Raw genomic sequence first — 13,784 nt, 5'->3', positions numbered from 1 at the left:
TGGAATCTAATTCTTATAAGCACACCTGGCTGAAAGAGAAGATTGAAGAGTCACCGTAATATCACGTGTAAAAAAACACAGCTTTATTACCCTCAGTACAGATGACCACCACTGTTGCTTTTTTTCTAAAGGGGATTATGCCTTCTTAGACTTACATACAACACCATAAAAATCCCCACAGAAATAGAAGAGCTTAGTCATCATGTATTTTTCCTTAAATATTTTTTCTTTTTAATACTCAGTGGGCCCTCAATATACCAAATATTGTCAATGGACAAACACACACCAAAGACAAACACATACAAATTCTTGAGTGATGACATAGGAGACAGGTCAAAATAAAAATTAGTGACCACAAAAGGAAGTTAACAAAAACAACAAATGCAATTTTTGCATATCAAACATCTTTTTAAAGCAACCTCCATGCACAATTTATTATTTACTGCTTCTAGGTGTGATTTATACGTGCTGTGTGTAACACTGGCTCTTCCGATGTCCACTGGCATTTTGCCATTCACTTTGGTGGTACAAAGGTTTCATTGGGACATCTACAGCTCTGGTAATAAGATTGTAGTTGAAGTCACATTAATATTTTCACATCTAATCCCACTTCAAAGCATATTTTTAAAATTATATGTGAAAAAAGTGTAATAAACCCTTCATTATCAAATACATTCTCCAATAAAGTCTATTCAAACAAAGCTACAACTCTTTCCTTACAGTCATTATGCCATTTGTGCATTAGGAATGAAACCAAAATCATTAAATTAGTAAGCAAAGGATCAGATACCAACAGGTGACTTGTGGTTAGACTGGAACAATCTAACAATCCAGAGATGATAAAATCTGGTTTTACTTTACTAATCCCTTGAATATTACAGTCCAGTGTCAAGAGACTACACAAGTAACTACCAAGTATTTGTCAGCTTCTAATCTCCAAAAACTAGCATAACAGCATAAAAAAAGGGAGTTGGATTCTTTTAATTTCATGAAAATAGCTGGATATATGCAGGTGACTTTCAGTACCTCTGATACTGATCAGAAACAAAAGTGAAAGAAAGAAAAGAAAATTACTAACCCTCTTTCCTTGATCTCATCAGTATCTAGCACTTTCAGCAATTAAAGTTACTTGAATTCCACATTCTTAAAATGACTACCAGCAGAGTGCCATTCTTTCACAGAGTAAGAGTGCACTGAATCTTGCTAGTAATTGTTTTGCATAGTAGAATTATTTACTAATATTACCTAACTCTTCTTCCATGGTGGGACCTTTATTTTGAGAATTGGAGACGCCAAGCACTCTGTTAAATAATATAGAAAATGCACTGCCCCAGACGCCTGAAAAGGAAAAAGTAAACAATGAATGGAGGCTGGTAGAAGAAAAAAAAAAACATATTCTGCACTACTTAAGCAGTTGCTTGCTCTCTGAACACACCTCTGATTTTGGAACATGCTAAGTCATAAGCACAGAGGTACATACCAGAAACAAAAAAACAGGGAATGCCAATCCATGTCTGCAAAATCTTTCAAATGGATCTCTTCAAACAAATTGAGAACTCTACTTTTTGTCTCACACTTTGTGTGATTGTATTTAAAAGCCCTTGTCCATGAACTACTGAAATTAGTTTTATTTTAAGATCTCTTTCTGTCACATACTCACCCATCAAGAAATGCAAAGGATTTTCACTATACTTCTTCACCACTGTCCCCATAAAAAATTTGCTTCCAAACAAATCAGGAGACATAAAAGTGCCATACTTTGCCATACCAATCTCATACGGACTGAACTCCACCCAGTCTGCAAAATAAGAAACAAAATTGTGCTTCGTTAGCAATCTCAACCTGAATAGAAACAGAGGATGAAAATACACAAATGAATGAAACCTCTGTCCAAGGAATGAAATTTTAGTTAAATGGGAACCTAAATAATCAACAGGAATATGTCTTAGTTTGTGCAGAAGTCACAATTTTGATTTCATATGAAGGACAGTCTAATCTCTCAGCAGAGAAGGAATTCCCATTCTCTCTTATCGCAACAAAATTTGGTGAAACAATATGAGGTTGTAAAAACAGAATTATAAAAGTAGTGATCACAAATGAGATAAACAAAATGACATTTGTTTTTCATCTCATGCTTCAATATGATTCCCTGTCACATGAAATGCAACGTGGGTCTAAGTTCCAAGTTTCTTTTCTTTCACTGTGATCCTACCAAAAATGTAGAGGGCAGTGACAAAGGCGGCAGAAAAATTATTTAATATCACAGAAGTTATGAAAGATTCTAGGAGAGACATTTGGATTCCACCAAAACCTAAAGTTTCTAGTAAAAGCCAATATGAAAAGGCAAAGCTGAGAGGCAGCTGAGAAACTTATTAATACCAAAGGATGTAAAACGTATTTTTAAAAGTACATGCCATTTTACTGAATAGAGAGCTCAATAAAAATATGGAAAAAAAATGTTCAAATGCACTTTCTGATCTTAGCAGAAAATTTAGAAAGTCCTTTGCATTCTATGATGCATGCCTTGTTCGAAAACGGATTTTAGCTGATTTTGAAATATTTTCTTTGATACCAGTGGAGTTGCTTACATGAAAGAATTCATTTCAAAAAGGGAGCAATATGAACAAAAAATACCCTACATTTTTAGTATTTCACCCATTCATCTATTTTATGTTCTATATTTTTAGTAGTGATTGATTTGACTGCTTCTGTAAACAAATCAGAAATAATTCTGAAATAGAAAGGCAAAAGAAACAGCTTTGAAAAAGCCCTACAGGTCATAGGATGTCATCCACTCCTCAAGATATTCAGTGTTTCTGTTGAAATGTTAACCATAAGGTTAACATAAGGTTAACTCGCCCTGAAAAGGAAAGATTTAATCACGACTGCTGAGAGTTTCATTTCATGGGGCAATGCTTATCTATGGTAAGTCAAATACAACATCCTATTTTCCAAATAAACCACCCACAAATCTTCACATTTATTGGAACAGAAGGAAATTCCTTTGAAGACCCCATCCAGGAATTTAATGGTATTTCCCCTTAGATATATAAACAGGAATTGGCAGATATGTATTCAGAACCATGTTGACAGCAAAACTAAATTTAGAATTAGAATTAATCTGCTATAATTCACTTTCATTCTTGTATTTGCACTGAAGAAGATCATTTCTCAAATGACATATCCTGCTTAGGGAAATAAGATTTCTGCCTTAAAATTAAAGAGCTTCAGCATTAGCTTCTGCCATTTCAGAAGCTCCTTGAGACAGTGGCCTTTTAAATGAGGAGGACTTGAATGTCCCAAGAGACAAGAACTCTGCACCAAGAGAAATACTTAATGTTTATATCCCAGTAAACTGGGTGAGTTCCTTGGCTGTGGCTTAATCCAAAATGTACTAAAGTCAAGCCTCTCAGCTCTGTTCACTGCATTTTGGATGTGGCCCTGATCTAAGTCAGATCACAACTCTACACTGCTTCTTACCAGCTGAAGATGCAACAGATTTTTCCTGTTCTCAGAACAGAAGACAGAGAGGTAATATTTTGCCAACATTAAGCATTTGGCAGATTCAGGATTGGGCACATAAATGTACTGTACTCACACACTGAGACCAGATTCACTTTACAGTACAGCCTTGCTGCATGCGGGCAGACCAAAACTATATACCCAATCCACTATGTGTGATGAACATGGCTAACCAAGCACTGACTGAAGGATCCCTCTGAAACCTAGAGCCTGGGATCCGAGTGCTATGAATCAAGGCAGCCCTGCTTCCCAAATTAATTCCATAGCACTTACTGGTATGGAGTAACACACACACTCACCCTCTCACAGACATAAGTTTACTATAATGACTTTCAAGAGCAAAACCCCCAAATCCAAATTTTGACTGGTCTGGTATTGCAGCAGCAGCAAAGCTGGTGAACAAGGCTGTCAGGGGATGGAAGCAAGCAATACCAAAGCCAAACATTAAATTCCACTCCCCTCTTTAACACTGGATATCAGTATCTTCAGGTAATTTCTTACCATTAAAGAAGCTATCGTAATTTAAAAAAAAAAAAGCGGTCTTTAACTAAATCACTGTAATTATGTTCAGTTAAAATGATTACTGCAGTTTTGGGTATGGCCAGTGCCACCTGGGTCAGAAATGCTATTGGTAGGGAAAACATGCAGAGCCTGGGGCATGAAAGCTATTAGCAGCTGCATGAAATCTTGCACCATTGCTCCTGGAAGGAATGTTATCTGATATAATTAATGCATTTCAACTTGAAACAACATGAACAATCTCACCTACATCTACAATCTAGTAAATAAGAAAGTGTAAATATTTCTGTTGAAAACTTACTATATATTTCACATCAAGAATAGCTGTCTAGTTCTAAAAGGAGAAAAAAAGCTTACAATAGAAACAATCAAGATCTAGCATCCTATATAATGATATAAATGATAGCCTCAAAAAAGCAAAAATAAGATCCACTGGCAGAGGCGATACCTTTTTTAGACCAATTGGTAAGGCTAGAGAAATTAGACCAGCCTTCAGGTGCTTCTGGTCTTGCTTAGGGAAGGCCATTATTAACTAAAGATAATTTTGTTTTTAAAATGGTAAATAAGTAACCCAAATAAAATGTCTCAGAAAATAGAAGCTCATTAAAAAAAAACAAACCAACTTTTATTTTCAAACAAAAAGTTTTCAGTTTCCTAAGGAGGAAAGTAGACACTCCCCCATGAAAAATTTAACCTAATTTACAACGTCATTTTCCATTACGAACAAAGTTTTGACAGCAACTTTTCCAAATAATCTTTTTAGGAAATGTGGATACAATGTCTGACTTATAAACCTTGGGCAAGTGACTTGGTGTTTCCCTTCTCAGTCTTATATATAACTATATAGATATACATATCCTTTTCTTTGTACAGCATCTAGCACAGTCAGACCCACTATCAATTGAGGCTACTAGATGGGATTAAAATCTATGGAATAAACAAAAGCAAAAGCCCCTTTTGTGTTACCAACAGTAATTTACACTGTGCAAGAAGTAAAAAAGAGGGAGTATATCAATTTGTTTGTTCAATTCTAATTTCACTCTCCTTAGAAAGAGGCATAATCCTGTATGACTGAAGACATTTCCCTTTACCTGTTTGATATACTAATGTTAAGCACCTTTCTGCTGTTGGAGAAACACCAGCTTTCTTTTTGTCTTGACTCCTGCAATGTACTTAGCTACTTCATGGATAAGCAATATTCTTTTCAATTGGTAGGTATATTGTAACACATAGGGAACAAAACTTGGCCACCACTTAACACTTCACAGAAACCTAAAGAGGCTGTTATTGTGTTAAGACTTATTTTCAGGTAAAAAAATAAAAATTAACATCTACAATATGGTTGAAGAATAAATCTCCAAACCCAAGAATAATAGAGAAATAAAAGGCTGTTGACCTAAAATACACCCTGTTTGTCTTTCTATGGACAGGAAAAGATGCATCTTAAAAGCCAAGAAAAGGCTCAGTTCCATGGTATGCCTTGAGGAATATGTACATTTGATGCCTGTTCTTCACAACCCTGTAATCAGGGTGCAAATACTGCACCAATTGAATAAGTATCCACCTACCTAAGTATGTGATCACTTATCCCTGAGTAACTTCTTGTTATCAGACTCTACTGTTAGATTCCCAGAAGCCGCTGAACACAAAGGTGTCCATTTCCCCATCACCTTTTAAAACCCATCAGAACTGTCCTTATGATGTGCCTGTTTGGTATATCCTTCAACATCACAACTTCCTATTCTTTTTACAAATTAAAATCTCCCTGTACTCAGTTATAACAATGCAAATTTTGCTAAGCCCCGAAGAATGTTTCGTATCATGGCAAATTCTTTCCTAATCCTTGCCATAAGACTAATAACTTCAATGTGTATCAAGTTCCAGGATACAATTATTCTCAGAAGTATTAACTGGCCAAGAAGGCCAACAGCATCCTGGCTTGTATCAGAAATAGCATGGCGAGCAGGACTAGGGAAGTGATTGTCCCCCTATACTCGGCGCTGGTGAGGCCGCACCTTGAATACTGTGTTCAGTTTTGGGCCCCTCACTACAAGAATGACATTGAAGTGCTGGAGCGTGTCCAAAGAAGGGCAACAAAGCTGGTGAAGGGTCTAGAGAACAAGTCTTATGAGGAGCAGTTGAGGGAACTGGGCTTGTTTAGCCTGGAGAAAAGGAGGATCAGGGGAGACTTTATCACTCCCTACAACTACCTGAAAGGAGGTTTTAGCAAGGTGGTGGTTGGTCTCTTCTGACAAGTAGCAAGTGACAGGACAAGAGGAAACAGCCTCAAGTTGCACCAGGAGAGGTTTAGATTGGGTATCAGGAAAAATTTCTTCACTGAAAGGGTGGTCAAGCATTGGAACAGGCTGCCCAGGGAAGTGGTTGAGTCACCATCCCTGGAGATAATTAAAAGACATGTAGACGTGGTGCTTAGGGACATGGTTTAGTGGTGGACTTGGCAGTGCTAGGTTAACAGTTGGACTTGATGATCTTAAAGGCCTTTTCCAACCTAAACGATTCTCTGATTCTCTGATTCTCTCTTCTTTTCACAAGTTACTCAATACACAGACTGAAAACATACCTGCAAACATCAGCTCTGAGACATCTGGTTTGACATGGAGACATGTAAAGAGTGGGAGAGCACACTGTGCATTATTGATTTTCTCTTTCATGTTGCTCAAAGTGGTGTCCATTCTCTGCATGAAAAGAAAGACATTATGTCCAAACGGATCCTACAAAGGCCTGCTGATACTTGGGAGACTACTCATCTCTGAAATCCTCAAAGAGAAGGAAAATGGACAAACCCAGTTACTTCCAAGAAAAACAGAACAGAAGAACTTGTAGAAGGAAGTAATCTGCTTGAATACCTTTTAAATCCACAATTCAGGAAGGAAGGAGTGGGAGAAGACATGACAGGAAGATGAAATAAGCATGTGTTACAGAATCCGAAATAACATGGCCAAAAAGAAAACAGTATTGCTGGACAAAACAAGTTTTTTCCCTCTGCTACTGTAAAAGATGAAAGCAAGGAAAAACATCTTAGGCAGAACTGCCTTTAATGATCATGTAATGTTTTTCAATCTGTGCTGTTTCTGAAAAGTCAGCAAAGATAACCAAGAAAAGCAAATGGACTATTAAGAGGCTTACATTTGCTAACCAAGGACCTGCATCTCCCCCAGAAAATATTCTGGAGTCTGCAATCACGAAAGACTGAAAGTCATTACGACGTGATAGTACTAAGATGTTATCTGTGAAAAACCAAGAGCCTTATTTCCATTTTTCACTGATTTTGTCAGGTTCAGATTTAAGCTAAACATCTGTGCATTTGTTTAACTCCTTATTAAACAGGGACTTCTAACCAGCCTCACAGGATCATTAATATCCCTTCATCATCAGAAACTCACCCTATATATCACAGCAACTGAAAGCAGTGTTGCCTGTTTTTCAGTATTTTACTGTTTAAAACCTAATGGCAACATATACTCATGAAAGATACAAGTGTATAAAACAAGTCTGTGAATCTATTAACACATTTCAATCTTACGATAAGATCAAATCCAAATTCTGCTCACCTGACTCATTTGAACTTGAAGTCTGTGAGCCTGATTCAGTGCATTAGGATTTGTCAATAATAAAATACGACAGTATGAAGCCCTCCTATTGTCTCTTTTTTCAGAAAAACAAGTAATAATAAATAGAGATGTGGATCTTTCACCTTGGAATTAGTATTTTGTTAAGCAAATGCTGCTTTTCTGATAGCAAAATGTACATAAAGAGGTTATACAATTTTGTAATTTTTTGTTGAAATTGCTTGAGCAGTAATTTTAATGGATGTTACACAATGTTAAGAGCTTGCTGCAAGTACCCAGCAGTTGAGTTCATTTCTGTTGCACATGAATGCATGATGTTTTCCTAGCTTTTAAAGAAATGAGTACCATTCAGAAACATGTCCCAGAGCAAGGAAAGCATTTTCTAAGTTTCTTATCCAGCATCTGTTCAGCTATAACTTTAAATATTCCTATTGCTAAACATGCTTTGTTAAATGTTACCAAGGTCATTTCAAAAAAATAGTAGCAGTGGTTATTATGCAAGAATTTCACAACTCTAATAATCATAAAAAAATGAACTCACATTATGGATAAGTGTTTCACCTATTAGCATTCCAAAGATATCTGTGAAGGTGACAGGCTGGCCTGAGCTTTTCTTATTCCACAGTGCTTCAATGTAGCGTTTGACTTTCTGAGGAGTGAGCAGAAGAAGTGGGTTGTGACTCACAGAGTTCATCAATTCTTGATTAATCTCCTTTGGTCCTTTTTCTGGAAAATCCAGGTGTGAATACAAAGTTGACATGTACCTGCAATGTAAAATAGGCTCTCTAAGTATCCAAGCCTGGTTCAATGTAGCTGCCCAAAACACACAATAAGCTTATAAATAATTTGATAAAATTACTGATTAAATCAGATTAATTTACTCACCATTTATAAAGTAAATTGTAATTTCTTTTTTCTCAAGGCACAGAAAGCTAAACAAACTGTTCTAAATGTAAGCGTACAATCAAACGCTCAACATACATTTACCTAATGTGTATGATGTAAAAGATTAAAGTGTTCCTCATTTATCTCTTTAAGGGACAATGGACAGAATCATCATAAGCTGAAAAAACAGTTCCTCAGGTTGTCACAGCGTACCTAAATTTGGCAGACTGGAGGTCCTCTAAGTATACACATGCAGTTCTTTCACTCTAAGATGTACCTCTCTCTGTCACTCTCCAGTTCATTATTACTATTTAAAAATTCCTAACATATAGTATATAGCATGCTTTCCAGGATTTAGATGTTTTCATAATAAGATGAAGCACAATAACTAACTGTGCAGAGATTTAATTGAGTCTGAGGATTCAGAAGAGGCCTATCAGGCAAATCTTGATTTTGTCACTGAGTAACTCTGGAAACTGAAGTTTTGTTTACTCAAAACAAAGTTTAGACACACATGCAGGCAACTGTGGTTTGTAATTCACTGGCTTAAGTAACACTATGGCTGAAGACTCAAGATAGGCTGTTCCAATCTACTAGATGCTCATTTCACTATTTGTTCTATTAGCTGGCTCAGGTATACGTACCATACCGCAGGCAAAATTCTGCATAGCAGTGAGATACACACTGTGTAAGCTTGGCCCTGAGATCACTGCCTGGCAATTTACTTGACAGCATGGTGAACCCTGCCACATGCATGATGTAAGAACTTGATTCATTAGTCCTTGCACAGTCTCTAAAGCTTAGCATGCACGTCAACTCGTGGGTGGAACAAACACAGCAGCAAGCTTCCATGTGAGCAGAAAAAGGAAAATGCAGGATGAAGAATTCTGTACAAGGTTGAAGCAAGATGACAGAAACAATCAGGGAGGTAAATGCATTGCTCCAAGGTTAGGCATGCATCTGACTGAACAAGCAAAAACCTGCCTCTCCCTGCAGGAAAGGAATTCTCCACCCTTCAGAAAAAAAAGAAAGAAAAGAGCATTATTCCCAAGTAATAGACTGCACGGAAAAAAAAAAAAAAAGAAAGGGAGTGCCAAAGTGTCAATTTATTTATTCATCAAGCAAGGGAAGTCTGAATAGGTGACATCACCAAGACAGCAAAAGCAAATTTGTTTAAATACAACTATTTCCAACGTATGTTCCTGACTGAATCAGTTCAGATACTCTTGCTATTTTAATACAGATTTTACAGGTTTACATTAGATCAAGTATGTATTCACACCTCGATTTTCCCAAAAAAGGACCTCATGGCCAGCTGACTGATGTCTTTTCAGAACATGGACTACATACCATTGCCTAGAAACACAGTGAAAATTTTTCACATTGTGTTGCACTATTCAATTGCTCTTCATCCAGCCAAATTATATCTTCCACTTTTTGCAATTTGACAAAAGTACATCCAGGTGTCTCAATAGACAGTGATAAATCTGCCTCCCCAACCACTAGTGATAGAAAACCCATGTTCCAGGGATGCCAATCTTCTATAGTTCAATCTGAATGAGAAACTTCCTCTAGTTCATAGACACTTTTGGCATTTCAAAATCTCCTGGCATTCTGAAAGCTTTCTATCTGTCTGGGAGAGGGGAAGCAAGCTTCCTACAAGTAAAAAATAATTGGAAAAAAACACACAAGTTTTCAAACGATTTAACAACTTTGGGGTCAGAGTATTTCCTTAGAATGTGTGGAATCAAAATTCATGTGCTTCCTTAGTTAAACCAGGGGATAAAACTCATCCCAGGCAGATGCCGTGCTCATTTATATTTAGCTATTCCAACAAAAGTCTTTTGCCTTTACTCTCGAAGAAATGAGATATTCATATAATCTTGTAATTTAGACTGGAAGGAACCTCGAGGTCTCTATTCCTACCTCCTGCTCAGTGCAGAGCCAACTTAAAAGTCAGATCAGGTTGCTCAGGGCTTTGTTCAGTCAAGTTCTACTTTCACAGGAAGTATTCACTGAGTCAGATAGAGAGAGGACGACACCTTGCCCAGCCCAGTCAAGTAAGGATGCGGCAATACATTCCAGTGCTTGACCACTCTCACTGCAAAATAATTTTCCTAATAGCTAATCAAATTTATGTTGCTGTAACTTATGGTCATTACCCCTTGTCCTTTCTCTGTGTGTCTCCAAAAAGAGTCTGTTTTCTTTACAGCTACCCATTAGGTAGCTGAAGATAACCGTAAGATCTCCCCCCACCACTACCTCTGCCTACTCCTCAAGGCTAAACAAATCCAGCTGCCGCATTTTCTCATGTGCTCCAGTCCCCTAATTCCCTAGGTGCTACTCTGATGGAATTAATCCAGAACACCTTTCTAGTACTAGGTGGCCGTAACCTGGATTCAGATGCAGCTCCAGTATTCAAACCGGTACACAAAAAAAAATGGTTATGATAAAATCATATTTTGTGACATCTGGGATACTCCCTTGAAAAGTTCAAAATTTTCTTAAGATGTAACATTCTCTATTGCAACCTGATCCATTGACATTAAAACTAAGTTTTAAAGTTAAACAAAAAAAAGTCTGCAATTTTTCCCTTAATGAAAAAAATGTAGTGTTAAGGAGTCCAAACAGTTAAGAAATTTGGATTGAATTTGTCAGATGGCTTTGGCTGATGAAAACCACACAGCTTTTAAATACGTTACATCATTTCATTTAAGAAATGCCAAAACAAATAGTTTTAACATTTGTCATAATTGTGATTTGGGACAATTTTTATAAAAGCCAAGAAGACAAAAGGCTGCAGGTTCATAGCACAGGGCAGGGAGAAGAGAAACCCTCTCAGAGGCAAACATAATACTGGGGTTCAAAGCATTCTGCTGGCTCCAAAGCCTTGAGCTCATAATGCCCAGAGTCAGACAGGCGGACATCGTAACTACCTCATTAAGGCATTCTAATTGAGACATCTTGGAAGATCTTTTCTCCATCTGACTAACAAACTATTTTAAAAGACAATGTAATTTCTAATTAAACAGTGACAATAGGAGTGATACAAGGCAATCCATAACAGGATGCCCTGCAGCATGGCAGTCAGTCGGTATTCTTTCCTACAAACTGAAATACATCTGCCCAAATCTCCTTACACTAAGAATCAGTGAACAGGTCCTAGATATCCCCAGTAAATCCACTAAGAAGGGGACTACTGAGTCTGAAATGGAGCAAAAGATCTTTCAGTGATTTTGAGAATCTCTGAGAAGTGCCCAAAAAGGATATAATCCATTTTGGGTTGAATGAGTCATCATCTTCAAATCACAAGGAATTTTTTTTTTATTTCATCAGGAAAATAAAGCAACACAAAAAAATATTTTGGATTTGTACCAACGGCTTGAATTCTTAATTTTTTGGCTATTAAGATGAAACAATCAGCTACACAGTCCTAGTATATCCAGTATTGGCTGTTGATACAGAAACATGGGTGCATATGTGTAGCACCTCTTTTCATCCATTCCTGCTATCAAAGCTCCTAGGCAGATCACCAGAGACTGAGATGTCCTCACCCTTCAAGGCATTCTGAAACACCTCCACCAGCAGACTTGCTCCGCTGACCGCTATGCTGCAAGAGAGCTGGCTCCATATGTCATTTCCGTACTGATAGCGTACGCGCAAAATTTGCTGTGAATTATAACCTTAGAAATAAGTCAACTCTCATGAAAATTGGTTCTTGAACTTCTTGAAGAAAAACGGAAGAAAAACAAAAGAAAAAACCCTTACCACGTGGATCCTGAGAGACCAGCAATGTAAGTCGCACAGTCTAAAATTCCTGATTCATAAAGTGCTTTCATGACTCCGGCAAACCCTACCATGGCACGAAATCCACCTCCTGAACCCAATATTGCTATCACTGGTACCTGCACAGGTGAGAAGAACAGCATATCACCACATCAATTCTGATAAAGACTTAAAAGTAGTAAATAAACGTTATTCATCAGTCACTGGCCACACATACTAGCCTCGTGCAATTAACAGGTCACCATCCAGAGATCCTCACAACAGAAAAGAAACCCATGCTTTTCCAAATCTGTGCACAAAAGTTCTAACAAGCCAAAAAGAAGGTATTCTGCAATCTCTTAGTGGTATGTATGTAAGAGAATGGCAAAATATTTTAATAAAGTACTTTGAGATATGACTTTTAAACACTGTACGTAGAACAGAACAGTATTATAATCCCACCCATGAAGTTACCTGCCCCTTTTCAGATCTCTGGGCTCAAGAGTGATGTACAATATCTGTACATCATTTACTCAGTTCCTTCTGCTTCACAAAGAGCTGGAGGCAGAAGTACTTTTGGACTGCAACATGGGAGGAGAGCACTGCCAGTCATAAGCAAGGGAAGCCAGGAACCAGCCAGCAGCATGAGAGGCTCTGTCTGCCAAAGTGGAAATCTCACGGAGGGGCAGAGCAGACTTCCTTCCAGCTTCCTATTTATCTTGTACCTAGGGAGCATTAGCAACCAGTAGGTGCAAACAAATGGCATGTAACAAAGCACTTGGTATGCAAGAGAAGCCTCCCCTTTCACCTGCAGCTCTTCGCCTCAGTTCAGAGCCCTGGTGACAGTGAAGGAACAAATGCTGTCAGGGAGGATTTTGGACGAGACACCACAGGTTACTGGATAAGAAAGTGACAAGTGATGGTAGCTGATGACTCCCCCTTCTATGGGACACAGGCCAACCTGCCAGCCAGACTGATTGTTTAGGGAGGTTTGCTGCTTGCCCGTTCTCCAGATCCATGATGGCATGGAGAAATGGCTGAGTCTCACCTGGCCTTCCAGATGCTACTCCTCACTGCCCATCGATGTGGGCAACAGTGACACAAGCAGGGGAGACCCTGAGCAGATGAGAGGTGCTTTGCCTCCTCTTGGAGCAAGAATGAGGGGCACAGGCACACAAGCCTGTGGCCTGTGGACTTGATCTTTCCAGTCTTGAAGAGGAATGGCTCAAGCAGATGCTATCAGGCTCAGGTGGTGTCACTAGTGAGACTCTTGGGTTCTTGACCATTAAGCCTTGCTTGCTGATGAAGATGGTCCATGGGAAAATAAAGAATCCACCTGACCAACAGAGTGAGGAACACCTTCATGAACAGACTTGCTAATTTGATGAGGAAGACTTTAGACTAACTTCAATGATGGGGACCTAAGTGAGCAAAGGGAGCAAATGCTGCAAGTGCAGGAGGAATGTATGAGAGAAAGCTAGTAGTGAGACCTGCAGGTTCCTG

The 13,784-nt window shown here is 38.2% G+C and overlaps 1 protein-coding gene across 1 annotated transcript in view; it reads right to left on the bottom strand.

Annotated features, from left to right (window-relative positions):
* The window catches only part of PLA2G4A (phospholipase A2 group IVA), an 85,866-nt gene that overhangs the window by 14,144 nt on the left and 57,938 nt on the right, over positions 1-13,784 (bottom strand). Inside the window, exons 9-13 of the mRNA XM_087733616.1 lie at positions 12,285-12,421; positions 8,173-8,395; positions 6,623-6,737; positions 1,661-1,798; positions 1,246-1,338 (exon numbers count right to left, since the gene is read on the bottom strand). Of these exons, the coding sequence (XP_087589742.1) occupies positions 1,246-1,338; positions 1,661-1,798; positions 6,623-6,737; positions 8,173-8,395; positions 12,285-12,421 (706 nt within the window). The remainder of the gene's footprint in view (positions 1-1,245; positions 1,339-1,660; positions 1,799-6,622; positions 6,738-8,172; positions 8,396-12,284; positions 12,422-13,784) is intronic.

This window comes from Nipponia nippon, unplaced genomic scaffold (genome assembly GCF_047370975.1).
Source record: "Nipponia nippon isolate SJK-2023a ecotype South Korea unplaced genomic scaffold, ASM4737097v1 scaffold_5, whole genome shotgun sequence".
In the NCBI taxonomy this organism is placed as follows: Eukaryota; Metazoa; Chordata; class Aves; order Pelecaniformes; family Threskiornithidae; genus Nipponia; species Nipponia nippon.
Note: the sequence above shows the minus strand (reverse complement) of the source record. Positions and strands in the feature narration are given on the sequence as shown.